Source organism: Mya arenaria, chromosome 7 (genome assembly GCF_026914265.1).
Source record: "Mya arenaria isolate MELC-2E11 chromosome 7, ASM2691426v1".
Taxonomy (NCBI): Eukaryota; Metazoa; Mollusca; class Bivalvia; order Myida; family Myidae; genus Mya; species Mya arenaria.
Genome location: NC_069128.1, coordinates 12,822,191 through 12,836,991, shown reverse-complemented (window position 1 = coordinate 12,836,991; position 14,801 = coordinate 12,822,191). Strand labels below are relative to the sequence as shown.

General features: G+C 34.7%; 1 protein-coding gene and 1 long non-coding RNA gene across 2 annotated transcripts in view; both read right to left on the bottom strand.

Annotated features, from left to right (window-relative positions):
* The window catches only part of LOC128240466 (disintegrin and metalloproteinase domain-containing protein unc-71-like), a 60,464-nt gene that overhangs the window by 19,954 nt on the left and 25,709 nt on the right, over positions 1-14,801 (bottom strand). Inside the window, exons 6-11 of the mRNA XM_052957111.1 lie at positions 10,409-10,472; positions 9,097-9,237; positions 8,071-8,220; positions 5,224-5,390; positions 4,495-4,576; positions 3,551-3,638 (exon numbers count right to left, since the gene is read on the bottom strand). Of these exons, the coding sequence (XP_052813071.1) occupies positions 3,551-3,638; positions 4,495-4,576; positions 5,224-5,390; positions 8,071-8,220; positions 9,097-9,237; positions 10,409-10,472 (692 nt within the window). The remainder of the gene's footprint in view (positions 1-3,550; positions 3,639-4,494; positions 4,577-5,223; positions 5,391-8,070; positions 8,221-9,096; positions 9,238-10,408; positions 10,473-14,801) is intronic.
* LOC128240467 (uncharacterized) lies at positions 1,738-3,472 on the bottom strand. The gene is made up of 4 exons (XR_008262174.1): positions 3,107-3,472; positions 2,676-2,822; positions 2,272-2,336; positions 1,738-2,050 (listed from the first exon to the last, which is right to left on the bottom strand). It is a non-coding gene; the product is annotated as an uncharacterized LOC128240467 (long non-coding RNA).

The window sequence follows — 14,801 nt, the reverse complement described above, 5'->3', positions numbered from 1 at the left end:
TAAATGAATTAGTTCATGAGATAACTACGATAACTAAGATCAAATTAAACAATTTAATAGCCTGCATATCGAGGGGTGATTGCAAACAGTTCTAAGTGAAATTAAAATAAAGAAGAAGAACCTTTTCACTTTCACCCCTCGATATGTAACATCAAGACTGCAGTGGAGAGATCGCCAACGCTTTTCTGTTATTATACTGTCAAATAAGGCGGGACATTACTCTACACATATACACATATGCCTATTGTCTCGGGTAACATGTGTACCAAGTTTCATTTGAAAATCTTGAAAATTTGATTACATTGTATGACCATTTTATTTTGCACATTGTTGACACGGATGACAACGTCACCAAGGCTATGAGGAGTATCACAACTTTTTAGAAAAACAGGCTAATTATGGGTTTAATGTCTCAAGTTTACTCGACAAAGTTATCCCAGTGAAAATACAATTAGTGTACGCATTCAACTTACAGCTAAAGAATTACTATTAATTACTAATTTCTCACAACTATTGTTAAATCTACAGGCATTCAGATGGATTAACTCTAACATTCACATCGCCATCAGTGACCGAAATTAGACCCGGACATTCTTTCTTTGCTTTAAGAATTTTAACAAGCCAAAAATGTAAAAAAATTAATTCTTTAACTAAGCCATCAACTTAATTAATCTTATAACTGCTTGTTGAACTAATTTCAATCACTGCAACATGATACATCGATCCGAGATGCCAAGATAAGCTCCGCCCCCTTAGATATTGTTACTATGCGCCCCAAGCGTAAATTCAAAATGGCGGCTCACGCGCTGCTACGATAGCATCAGAATCCGATTCTCTCGCGAAGATTTCGGACAATATATCAGTTAAATATTTACCAGATCAAGCCAAATTATCGGGAAAGGTGTAAGAAAAGGGATTAAATTACTTTCTACAAGGTTATATTCATGACATTAAAGTTTTGGAAGAGGAAATATCTGCCATGTTACCGCGAGATGCTGGCCTTCAATGAGAAAAAACGACAAGCATCATATGTTAAGTGTCGATGTGGAGAGGGATTCCATACGATATAGGTATTGCTCATGAAAACCAGGGTATGTGAATTTCCAATTGTATTTAACAAATGTTATTATACTAGTAATTTTATTCTTAAATATACATTGTGAATTATAAGCAATTTTGGATCGCCATGTCTTTTACATTTCATGCCGTAATACGGAATGCGAAAACAAATTTTAAAATATTTTCAAGTCGTCGAGTAGAGAAAGAAGTAAGATACTGTATGTTGTATTTCAATTTATTGGTTTTCATATTTCTAGTTACTGCCTCGTTTTAGACATTTAACATCTGGAAAGTCAAATGATACTTCATGGGTCAGTGTAGGATAAACACATGCCAATTTCACAGCATGATATCATGCTTTTGTTTTGATAACTTGTCAACCATCTCTGCTTTCATTTTTTTTATAGATTGAGCTGTCATTGTTCACACGTGGTTGGCTTAATCAAGTCACTTCAGGAACTCAAGTTGCACAACTTCACCCATGTTCCTGATCAACAAAGTTACACAAGTATTCCCCAACAATGGAATGTGCCAAAGGGATCAAAGATCAAGCCAGTTCCAGTGAACCAAGTCATAGTAGCACAGTCGGAAAAGGAAACCTGTCCTTTGCCAGATAGATACACAGACCAAGTTTACAAATTTTAAATCTAATTAAATAAATGAACTACAAACACACAATTCACTTTACAATGCTTTATTCCAAACATGAATAAACTAACAGTTATTCAATTATATCAAAGAAGCAGAAATAAAATCATATGATTCCTGTATAATATTTAAACAAATTTTAACTATTGCTTCTTTGAGCAGAACTATATCGACATTTACAGTTTGTTTAAATTCCCACCAGTTGCTTTAAAATCTGAATTTCACAACACTTTGATGAAAGTGCAGACTGTTATTCTTCAACTTGGACTTCTTTTTGTGACAACTGTTCTTTTAGGGAAGCATTTTGAGCGGTATAAAGTGCAAACATCCAAAGGTGACGTCCCTGAAAATAAATGCATAATACATTTTACATTTAAGACAAGATGTTTAAAACTGACTCCTACCATTTCTCAAGAGTGTGGGAATACCTCTGTTTGAAATGCAGCACCTATTGATTTACCGAAAGAGTTCACACCGTTAAATACCACACAACCTGTGAAGACCCAAGTAAAACAGAACTGACAACAAGATCATAGGCATTGTTAGAGTGTTGGTTTCACTTACATGGACATTCGGTCTGTGTTTCTACTCCTGGTACAGTGTCTGCAGGATCCTGGACCAGCTTTTCTCTGAAAGAAATTGTTGTTATGTTGATATATTTATATGCAAATTTACACACAAAAAAACTGTGTAATTTCCGTGTAATAATGTTTTCTTCAGTTCTTTTGAGTGTTATTTTCTGTAACATACAAAATACTTGTATTAAAATATATGTAACTATAATGCTGTTGTTTTGTATTGAAAAAGGAACAGTGGCATTTTAAAAATGAGTAGAAGTCTACAAAATAATACAGTCTCAGTTTTGCAATTTATCCTACATGGTACATGTTATTCAAGTCTTCCGTGCACTCCATAAAGATAAATAAAACTCTAACGCCCAGGCATGTGATATCTTGTATAAAATGCACACTTGCATTTTGTGTATAAATGCTGCCATAAGTTTCCTTTCCAAGTGACCGCTTTGTGGGGAGTTTTCTTGAAGATGTTATTCTCCAGCCATCAGCTGATGGTGGGTCAGGATACTCTTAAGATGGTCCATTTCCTCCATGAAAGTGCTTAAATATGCATAATAGTAAAATATAATTAGTGTGACAAGACTCCACAATGCCAGTCAGTAACATATTATACATATTATACAATAAAACAGTAGTTTAAACTTGACACATTCATAACCTGATGGAAACTGTCAACTAGCATGATCTCCATATGGAGGTCAATATTTAGTACACAAGAAAGTAAACAAAATAAACATTTGGCATGATTTGCAGAATTCAGAATTATAATTGAAATGATTGTATTTTGATCGTTTTACGATAAAACCAAATTTTAATTTACTAACCTTCGAGCAGACATCTTCGTGCTTGTTTATCCTGTTGACATTCAGTTTCTCTTGTGGCCGTCCACAGGCTTTAATCCAGCATTTGCACTTCTCAATATCGGATTATATTAAATTATAGGTCGGAAATCGTTTAAATCGGCCTCCATTTAGTCCCTCCGGATACCTTAACCTGCATAACATATTCCCCATCCGCATCGTTTAACCATTTTCACAAATCAGTCTTAAAACTTCAATAAAATGTCCGGTTGTAAACAGTTATCGCTGCTGTGTTTGTGGGTAAAGATGGCGGACGGGACTCGGTGAATAATTTGCAGCTTTCTCATTGGTCAATAATGATTAGTTTGATTGACAGGTCGGATCGATGTATTAAAGGTTCTATAACTACAGCAAATCAACTGCATTCACTCCCTATCATGACAACAGAGATGGAGCAACCCAACTTACCATCTTCATCGTGTTTAATGCCAAGATTGTGAGCTATCATGTGAGCCAGAATGGTTGCACCTTGCTGAATTTGAAGGTAGCCTGGGTTCTAAAAGATAAAAAACACAAGTTTGTATAAATGATGAAATTTCATACGCCCTGTGTCAGGTTTAATCCTCAACGAGAGTACACCAACTCATCTTTTATATTAAACACCAACTCTCATCTGTTATATTGTAACGGGTGGTTACATTGAGGGATAAAGATAGGGTTCTTATAACATGTTTATTCCGAAGGCCAGTATAAACAAGCCCAATTGTGGATCAGGTTGTCTTTTACTAGCCCCTTCTGTCTCTCTCACTCTGTACGTGTGGGTAAACTTCTACTCACCATCCACAAATGTCTAACACATTAAAATAATACATGGATTTAATGAATGGACAAAGAATGATGTCCGCTTCCTCCAAAACTTTTGTAAAAATGCACAATGTCACATGACCAATTAAAGGATTAAAACCACGAAAATGCGGGAAATGATTTCACGCCGGATTTCATCTAAACACAAATCATAAAACTTATGGTCAAAGGGAGACAATTTGTAACTCTTGCCAAACCATAGGTTAACAACTACAAAAATTGGAAATACATGAAAATAAGGAATTTTCAAGGCGGTTACATTAAAGTCAAACAAGGAGCATAACTAAATAATTGTCCAAGAAAGAGTTATGGCCCTTGCTGTAAACATGCATACCTTATTTGGTAACATATGTACAAAGTTTGATTTGAATATCTTGAATTGTTTTTTATTTATGGCTAACATCAACATCACCAAAGGCTATTACAATACCCAAAAGTGACAAGCTTGATACTTAAAGAAAGCTTGGGTTACATGCAACCAATTGTTTTTTATTAACCTTAACTGTAAACATTGAGCATATCTTGAACGTTTCTTTCAATCTGCTTACCCAGTTGATGCCTGACGCCCTGGATGTACACATTGAGTCAGGAATCGCCATTCCAACAAAGTTGTCCTCAAAACCTGCATGTCTGAAATAACAAGAGGTTGATTTCATCTCAATGACAGATAGCAGAGCTGTTTGATTGGGTTCCAAATATTGGTAAATCCAAGGCTTAACACATTGCTGGTGTCACCATTTTAGATATGTTCTGTCTGTATAGTTAAATGTGATTCTGGTAAGACAAAATATAGAGTGTATGTTTCTGATTTCATTGCCAAAGCACAAGGGTAGCAATGTAGGAATTTTCTTTTCTTCCAGGTTTAGCTGTCGTGAGCCATTTCCACACTAAAAATCATTGCTTTTTTGTCCGTGTCAAAAACAACAAGAAGCTCTTTAAAAACAGATCCTTCATGTGCCTTGCTGGAACCAAAACTACTGAAAAACAAGTATCCAAAAGGATCACAAATGAAAGGTTAAAAAACCCTGTCCAGTGGCAATAAAAACATTAGGATTGGGTGCAACATTTAGAGTAGGCCAGGAAACAAGACTGTGTTGTCTTACGCCTTAGTAATAACATAGGGCCTAGCTTACTAAAAATCAGCTTCCAATAAACAATGTATATAATACATGATTGACCCATTATTCTCCAATGAAGCTTTACCCGGTACTCTTTAAATGGTGTTTATAACATTGTTAATTTTATATGTAATAAATCATTGTATTTGAAAGACTTACGAGATGAGGTGTGCAGTGTGGTAATCTGTGTCACCCAGATGCATGGTCTGGAACATCATGAAGTTCTCCAATGTTTCTCTAAGCCGCTGGGTGACAGTGATCTGGTTTTCTAGGTTCCATAACTCCACATAGGAAAGGCCGACGTCAATGTTTAACTCCTTGAAATACTAAAATGATAAACAGATAAAGACATGTCAACTTGTTTAAAAAACCTGAAGTTCTTAAAAATAATAACAATTTGGTATGGTATGTTCATAGCTTATTTCTGCAAAGGAAAGTCTCATATCAACATCTAAACTCTTAGAAGTACTGATGTCAACATTAAATTGTAGTTCATGGAATGGTCTGCAACCATTTGGCATTTTCTTTATTTCTTATATTAGTTTTAACATTTAAACAAGTAATTACAACAGAAATATTTGCTTCTGTTGGCACCTTGTTACACAAGGGTAAGGCCTTGTGCTGTGGGAGAAACTGGAGTTCATAGAGGAAACCTACTTACATCGATCACAAACCAAACTCATAAGCCCCCAGGCTGTTTATTAAACTCCAGAAGCATTGGTGAGAAGCATGTGAGCAAACCAGAAAACCAAATATCATTCATTAAGCTACATGATTGTGAACTAATTAATACGGCCGTGATGTCATGTTATGTTGCCTCAGTTTCCCCAGTGAACTTTAAGCATGTTAAGGCTCGTGTATTTCTGGTTAAACAAGGTTATTCTGTAGTTGTTGTCGCTTCCTTCGAATAAACTCTTCAACAATGACCTACACATAATGAACCTTCAACTTCATCATCACACTGGTATCATTGCCAGCTGCTTCTTTCCTTCATAACAAGGCTTCAAGGCTAGGGAAATGGTTATAATTGATGCACTTCTATCATGATCTTTGCTTTGCAAAACAAGAAAAGGCAACACAATGGCCTGTCAATGTTAACCCATTTTCCAGCACAAAACACATCAGAATTAAAACTCCACAACACAGTTAGTGAAATAATGCCAACATACAGTAAATGAAATGATGCCAACATACAGTAAATGAAATGATGTCAACACACAGTAAATGAAATGATGCCAACATACAGTAAATGAAATGATGTCAACACACAGTAAATGAAATGATGTCAACACACAGTAAATGAAATGATGCCAACATACAGTAAATGAAATGATGTCAACACACAGTAAATGAAATGATGCCAACATACAGTAAATGAAATGATGCCAACATACAGTAAATGAAATGATGTCAACACACAGTAAATGAAATGATGCCAACATACAGTAAATGAAATGATGCCAACATACAGTAAATGAAATGATGTCAACACACAGTAAATGAAATGATGCCAACATACAGTAAATGAAATGATGCCAACATACAGTAAATGAAATGATGTCAACACACAGTAAATGAAATGATGCCAACATACAGTAAATGAAATGATGTCAACACACAGTAAATGAAATGATGCCAACACACAGTAAATGAAATGATGTCAACACACAGTAAATGAAATGATGCCAACATACAGTTAATGAAATGATGTCAACACACAGTAAATGAAATGATGCCAACATACAGTTAATGAAATGATGTCAACACACAGTAAATGAAATGATGCCAACATACAGTTAATGAAATGATGTCAACACACACAGTGAATGAAATGATGTCAACACACAGTGAATGAAATGATGTCAACACACAGTAAATGAAATGATGTCAACACACAGTAAATGAAATGATGTCAACACACAGTAAATGAAATGATGCCAACATACAGTAAATGAAATGATGTCAACACACAGTAAATGAAATGATGTCAACACACCGTAAATGAAATGATGTCAACACACAGTAAATGAAATGATGTCAACACACAGTGAATGAAATGATGTCAACACACAGTGAATGAAATGATGTGAACACACAGTGAATGAAATGATGTCAACACACAGTGAATGAAATGATGTCAACACACAGTGAATGAAATGATGTCAACACACAGTGAATGAAATGATGTCAACACAGTGAATGAAATGATGTCAACATACAGTGAATGAAATGATGTCAACACACAGTAAATGAAATGATGCCAACACACAGTAAATGAAATGATGCCAACACACAGTAAATGAAATGATGCCAACACACAGTGAATGAAATGATGTCAACACACAGTAAATGAAATGATGTCAACACACAGTAAATGAAATGATGTCAACACACAGTGAATGAAATGATGTCAACACACAGTAAATGAAATGATGCCAACACACAGTGAATGAAATGATGTCAACACACAGTAAATGAAATGATGCCAACACACAGTGAATGAAATGATGTCAACACACAGTAAATGAAATGATGCCAACACACAGTAAATGAAATGATGCTAACACACAGTAAATGAAATGATGCCAACACAAAATGAAATGGGGTAACTGAATTATTTTTAATAGCCAGAGTCTAACATGAGGTAACATGAATACTAACATGAATATCTTCACAAACAGGAGTGCTGCAAAGCCAATGCAAATGATTGTCTGGGTTTCTTTTCAATCAATTATTACTGGCATATCTCAACAATTGCTAAAGCCAGTGTAATGGGAGCTTCCATACATGTGTGAAGTGTCTCTAACAACATGTGTACCAAGTTTCCTTTGAATGATTTGACCAGTTTTGAAGTAATGTTCAAATTTTTGCTCAACACTAAGAAAGCAAGCCCTGATGATAAAAAGACTTTCTGTTCAAAGATAAAAGACAATCAAAAACACAATCCTTAGTTACATAATACTTAGTTTATGGATCACTTGTTAAAGGTTGGCTAAATTATCTTACCATATCCACAATGTTGGCAGTGAGTGCGGAGTATCGGAACATGTCCACTATGGTTCGGTTTAACCCCCAGTACATGGAGTTGTCCACCACAAGGGCCAGCTTTAGGAACTTGCTCTTGACTTCCGGAGTTCCTATGGTCGGGTCCTGGCCCTAGAACAAGAATGGGCAAACATTGTACGATGTATGTGTAAAATAATGCTCTAATTACTTCATACATATAGTTTGAATATCTATATAAATAAGACTCAATAGCATGTAGCATTTAAAAAGATTATGCTTAGTCACTCCTATTGGCACTAAATTGTATGAGAGTGTTGTCTTGGGTTAGAGGAAACCAGAGTGCCCAGAAAAAAACAACACCTTGTCTGGCTTGGTGACCACCAATCAAACTCATGTTTACCCTGGCAGAGAATCAAACCTGGGACGCCTTGGTGAGAAGCAAGTGCGCTAACTATGCACTAACTGGACAAGAGAATGTTTAAAACTGCATAATGGCTTTTATGTTAAGCATTCTAGAATGAGAACAGATCATGGACTGTGTAGGGTTTTAGCTTCCAGAGTTATGGAAGCATGCTGCATCCATTCTATGGTAGCACATGTTTGCCCTCATTGAGGCCAGCATGTGCACTAACAGTCAAGAGCCTTTTTCATTTAACATACTCTTTGCGAAGCACCTGGAAGGGGTAGGGAGGGCATGAAGTCATTACCATATTTCCTTGACTATAAGGCGATCCGCTTGTAAGACGACCACCTAACTTTGCCCATGAAATCTGGTGTTTTTGTCTAGACTCGTTTATAAGACGGGGTCAATTTTTAAAGCAAATCCAGCACTTGAATTTCAAATAATAAATTAGTCAGTCAGATACTGTATGGTGAATATTACTGATTCTGACTCTTATTCTTTTTGAATTTCTTATAGACTCGCCTTTAAGACGGGCCCCCTACTTTAAGGTTAAAAATCAGGACCCAATTTTCCCGTCTTATAGTCGAGGAAATACGGTACTTTAAAAGTGAACATGTGCTTACCCTTCTATAGTTGAGTAACTTAAGATTGCGCACGAAGTCCCCCTTGTGTAGCTCGTGAAACGGGAGCCACTTGCCCTCACTGTTCCCACATTTCTCCTCACCAGAGTTAGTCCCCTTGTAGATGATGTGTGCTCGGTCCTCCTAAAACAGGTATAATAATGTTACTTATTTTACATGTCCATATTTTTTTAATGTTTCTATATTTAGTACATTTACAAAAAACATGCTTACTTCATGTCCAATTCATATCAAATTGTAACATCACAATTATGATGACATACATTTCATTAAAACATCATACATTTCATGCCAATATTATTCTTCTGTTTACCTGAAAAAGACCTAATAAAGCCATAATGCATAACGTAGAGATGTGAATTTGTCATCTTTATTGAATAATGTTCCTCATTCCATATATAAATCTTTATTAATAAGATTGTACTTTATAACATTATATTATAATTTTGCGTATACTAATTTTCTTTAAGCTCGATTGTGACGAAAGCTGACAGCCTACAGAATCACTCTTGAGTACTGGGGCCGTATTCAATAAGCACCTTAGTAATAATTTTCAACTAAGTGAAAAATTGCCATTTTCTAATACAAATTTTAAGAAAACAAACAATGTTTGTACACCAAAAAATATGAAAATAAGCAAGAAAATGGTCTAAAGAATATATGCATATGAATAAATCTGATGAAAAGTAGCGGGTATTTAAAATAATCATTGTCAAAAATTACAAAATTCTCACTAAGTTGAAATTATTCACTAAGATGCTTATTGAATATGGCTCCTGGTGTCCATTTTGAGAGGCCATGTGAAAAGAATCCTCAGTTGGGATTGAACCCACAACCTCTTGGGTGAAAGGCAGACACCTATTCCACTAGGCCACTCACATTCCCTCAATCATCATTTCGGATATTTACTTGTCACATCATTATGTGGAAATATCATTCAGATATTCACTATTAAAGGTAGCAGAATGAGCAGCTATATCATTTTTGTACAACATTAGAGTGTTTGTTTATGATGTTAATGTTCATACCAAAATGGTGACCATAAAGCAGAACTCTTACTGTGCAATAAGTAGAACAGTAAATGAAATAACAATACCCACAACTCTTGAGAATTAAATTACCCTTCACTCACACCTCAAGCTCATATAATATAGCTTAAACAATGCCAAAAATGCATGCACATAGAAAAATGTCACAGTGATTTTTTTTATCAAAAGCCATTTGAAATTTCTCAAGTTATATATTAGTGGTATGTAACCTATCATTCTTTTCATCATTATAAAAAAACACGTACCCCATGATCGCCGCCATCCAATGGGTGGATCACATACGTCTCATTGTTCAGCTGAATGACGCCCCTGAAACACAAAGTACAAGGAGAATTTACTCATAATGAAACAAATACTAGCGACAACTACGGAATGGCATGGTAAAAGACATGTTTCGTCTTAGTTAGACGCATGAGTAACTAGTGAAACTTCAATTGACGTAAAACCTGTGCTTTTATACATTCCAGGGCCATAATCAAAATTTGAGATCAAGAATTTCAGTGAGATAAGAATCAAGACTGTTGTGTCAGAATCTGAATAAAACTAAATATGATTTGCAAATTCTATTGAAGTAAATGTAACCCTTTACAGCAAAACTTTTTGTTCCAAAATAAACCTCGTTCATCCAAGACTAGAAAATTTTGAAAGTTAATCAATATACTAATTGAAAAGAATGCTTCTCAAACAAGGAACTTCATATCACAAAACCAAACCATAATAGTATACCATACAAAGATGTGAGTTTTTTCATCTTTAAAACATTTACAGTGAAACTGTATCTATCTGTAGCATTTGATGACCTTGAACTTTGCTTAATGGGGTCGGGAATCACATTGATCAAATGCTTAAAGGACATGGGTTTTTTCAAAATACCACAAAGCTGCTGTGCAGGATACATTCCAAGCACCAGACAATATTTTACAATTATTCATGGATTGCATGGGGATTTGACCTCTATGTCTTTGTGTGACCTTAAAATCTCAGCTAAAAGCCTGGGTCTTGTGAAACATGCCTTAAAGTGACCTTGAACTTTGACCTTGGGACCTTCCTGCACTAATCTACTATTATACACTAAACTCCATGTCATAAATTCAAGTGAGTAATAATGTACACAATTGTATACTTCAAGGGTTTCTAGCAAATTGCCAAAAACAATTAACAATTATAGTTAACATTTTCTGAGATTGTTTGGCATTTCATCAAGTTCTGTTTTATATGATTGACATGATGATAAAACACACTCAAAAATACAATTAACATTTTTCTGCTTTTTGTGGTGTGAGTAGAAACTATTTTTCTCAGTTCATCTTTCTTAAAGGGACTCGCACATGTTTTTCAAAGATGAACTTTTTTATTATATGACAAAATTTGTCCACAATTTTGAATAGCATTAGTAACGTGATTAAACAAAAGACTTCAAGGATTATCCTATCTTTGTGTATAAGTCTTGTGGCCGTGAGGATTTGTTGTCAGTTACCTAACTTTTGAAGGACAGTACTGGCATGGGTTCACACTACACTGAAATTATTTTTTCCTGCAATTTCCATATCAAAGAGTAAAACAGTCATAATATAAGTGTTTCAGATGCATCACTGGGAAAAAATGGTGCCAAAATATGAGCTGATGTCCCTTTAAAGAAAAATATCACTGGGATTTGATTTTACTTCTTTAACTAGTTAAGACAGTGTTTACATTGTTATCACCGTTAGAGGCGCAAGTTTCATGGTCATAATTGCATCAGACTCGTGAGGCCCCGATACAATTTAATTGTAGATTTACTTGTTTCATGTGTCTGTTGATTAAAAATATTTTTGGATCAATTAGATTATTGAATCAAATCTTTGCATTAAAATGGGTTAAATATAGCTAATCCATGAGACCGCCCTTTAAATTCCTTTAACAACAGGGATATTTCCCTTAAAGCTTCACTCTCACGATTTACCATTTTGACAACTTTTTTATTTTTGTCTTGGAACGAGCCAATTCATGCGAAACTGCATGGAAACCAGCCATATAATACTGCTATAAATGAATAGTTTCACTTGTCCAAATAACAAGGCTTCAAAGGCAACTAAATCCCTATTTTACTTTCAGAAAACCCAAAACATTTTTGAAATACTCAAAACATCAAAAACAATTAATTCAACTCATCCGTTATTTAGCATAACATGCACAAGGCAATAAAAACAACCAATTTCTTTGCAAATGCACTAATCTAAAACAGAGTGAACGACTGAATAATGTGCATTAAAAGATTGAATTACAATAATTTAACCATGCCTTTTATCAAAATCATTCAAAATTAAAATGAAAGGGAACATGCTTTCAAATCATGGAGTTAATGTTCAGAAACAGTCAAGATCAATTTTCCACTTGAGAAAAATTCTTGTCTTTAGTAAGCTGCATTTTTATTAAATATTTCCATGCTATTGATAAAACTAAAAAAAGGATTTTAATTTAAGATACAAAAAAATCTGAGCTTCAAAATTAATACATTAAAAGGACTGTTAATATTGTAAATTATTTATTGCACATTAATTGAACAACTTACCACAATATCATGTGTTTAAAGTCTTAAAAAATGTTACAATTTAATACTTAAGTAATTTGCAGTGTTTTTGAATTTGAAAATGATTGCACTATTATGCATCAACCTTCACTTTGATGTTTTCTAAACATCAGTTACACCTTTCACCAGATTGCCTCCAACTCATGGTATATAATGTTGCAAATGGATTCTTTCAGCAGACTAAATGGGTGCGTGACATAAACATTACAAAACATTGTATACAACATAACCAACTTCAAAAAAAGATTCCTGAGAAAATGTCAGGGGACAAGTTACATCTGCAATATTTTCTTAGAAACAAAACCCAGCCATCTCTGGACCTCTATAAAGCCGTTGCTTTGAATTTCAATTCTCAGAAAATTCTACAGAAAAGCCGCAAAGAAATCTGGTATTAACAGAAATCTGGTATTAACGTGACTCAGCCTCCCTGTATGCTTTATTGACCGATTCTTCCATCAGAGAGGAAACTTACATTATAAATATATCCGCTATAAGAGCTAACATTTCTGGGATTAATAGTTGTCTTGACAAATACCTGACACCCTTAGTAGCTCTCCTCGTAGTCAATTGTTCAGCACCGCCACAAATAAGTGTTATCCCTGCTTTAATGAGATAGTTGACAAGTCAGCAAATACAGGAATAATTCTCCTTTCCTGCTATTAGGCTTCGAATAAAAGATTCCCATTTATCATCGACCTTAGTTTAATGCGAATAATTCATCAGCCGTAATTACAACGCTACATCAAGAGAGTTTTAGAGACAATGCATAAATGATTCATGATTTTCATTGAAATATGAACCAAATTGAACACTGCAATGGAATAATATTGAAATTTGGAGTTTTAAATCAATTCACATTTTCATAATAATTAGAGTTTAAACAACACTTTTGAAAGTTGTATGACAAAAACTAATGTTTTAAAGCAAAATAAACGCTTCCGTCATGACTGAGTCATATTTTCCCACATAAATATTCTACAATTCAACCTTGCTCGGGTTTCATTGTTATGATTAATAAACTTCATTTAAGTGTCATTCCACAGCCTGATTTTGATCTTTGATGTTCATGCTTGTCAATATTTGCCACCATGCACTTTGCAGCTATGCCCTTACTTCACAAAACACCCAGGTGCACGAGAATATAACAAAACTTTACGACTCTTTAAAGTCAGAAATTAACCAATGAGTATTCATTTGGTCTATCATACCATCTATTGGGCTTAATAATAACATAAAGATATCCAGCTAAATTACTTCAATGGCACCAATTGAAATTATTACTTTTTGTCCGGTGATTCATATCTATTTGACTACTGATATTTCAATTGAATTGAAATTTGGAAAATTAATTCATAACAATTCAGTATCGGTTTCTTTTTTAAGTTCATATTCATAATATTTTATAACATAATGTATGTCAGGGGTCTTGCGAGGAAGCGACTTGGGCGAAGTTGGTCGCCTAGACTTCGCCCATTTGTATCATAATGTAATATAAGTCATAGTGTTTAATTTTGGTTTTCTAAAGATAAAGTTGAGCCCAGGGGCAGCCTAGCGCCGACTTACTGTTTAGAAGACCAAAAATAAATACTTACTTTCTAAGTGTTCAGCCAGTAACGTCTCGCAAATGCCTTTATACTTGCTGGTGTGCAAGTGCATGAATCCAAATAACTCGCTTTTTAAAACCAATAAATGGCTAAATGGGAAACAGGCGGTAATTCTCGTTACTTAATGGAAATTGTGTAATCTGCTTAATACAGAGTTTTGGTTATCAGAGCTTTTCTAAATTATTAAATGTGAATCTGTCCAGGGATCCCATTGGCTAAGGCATAAGCTGGAACACTAAAGACAGCAATATGCTAATATAAATCGCTTTCAAGCCCATTTCCTGGGTAGGAACCTTGAAAATATCATGAAGATTCCTAGGAGCAATTTCATACTCTGGAGAGATTATCAACACTGTATTACTGTTGAATATCATTCCAAGGTACAATAGAGCTTCTTGGATTCTTCATGGAATAGCCCCATGCAGTACTCAGACGTCAAATTTCAAAAGGCCGAAAATATATTTT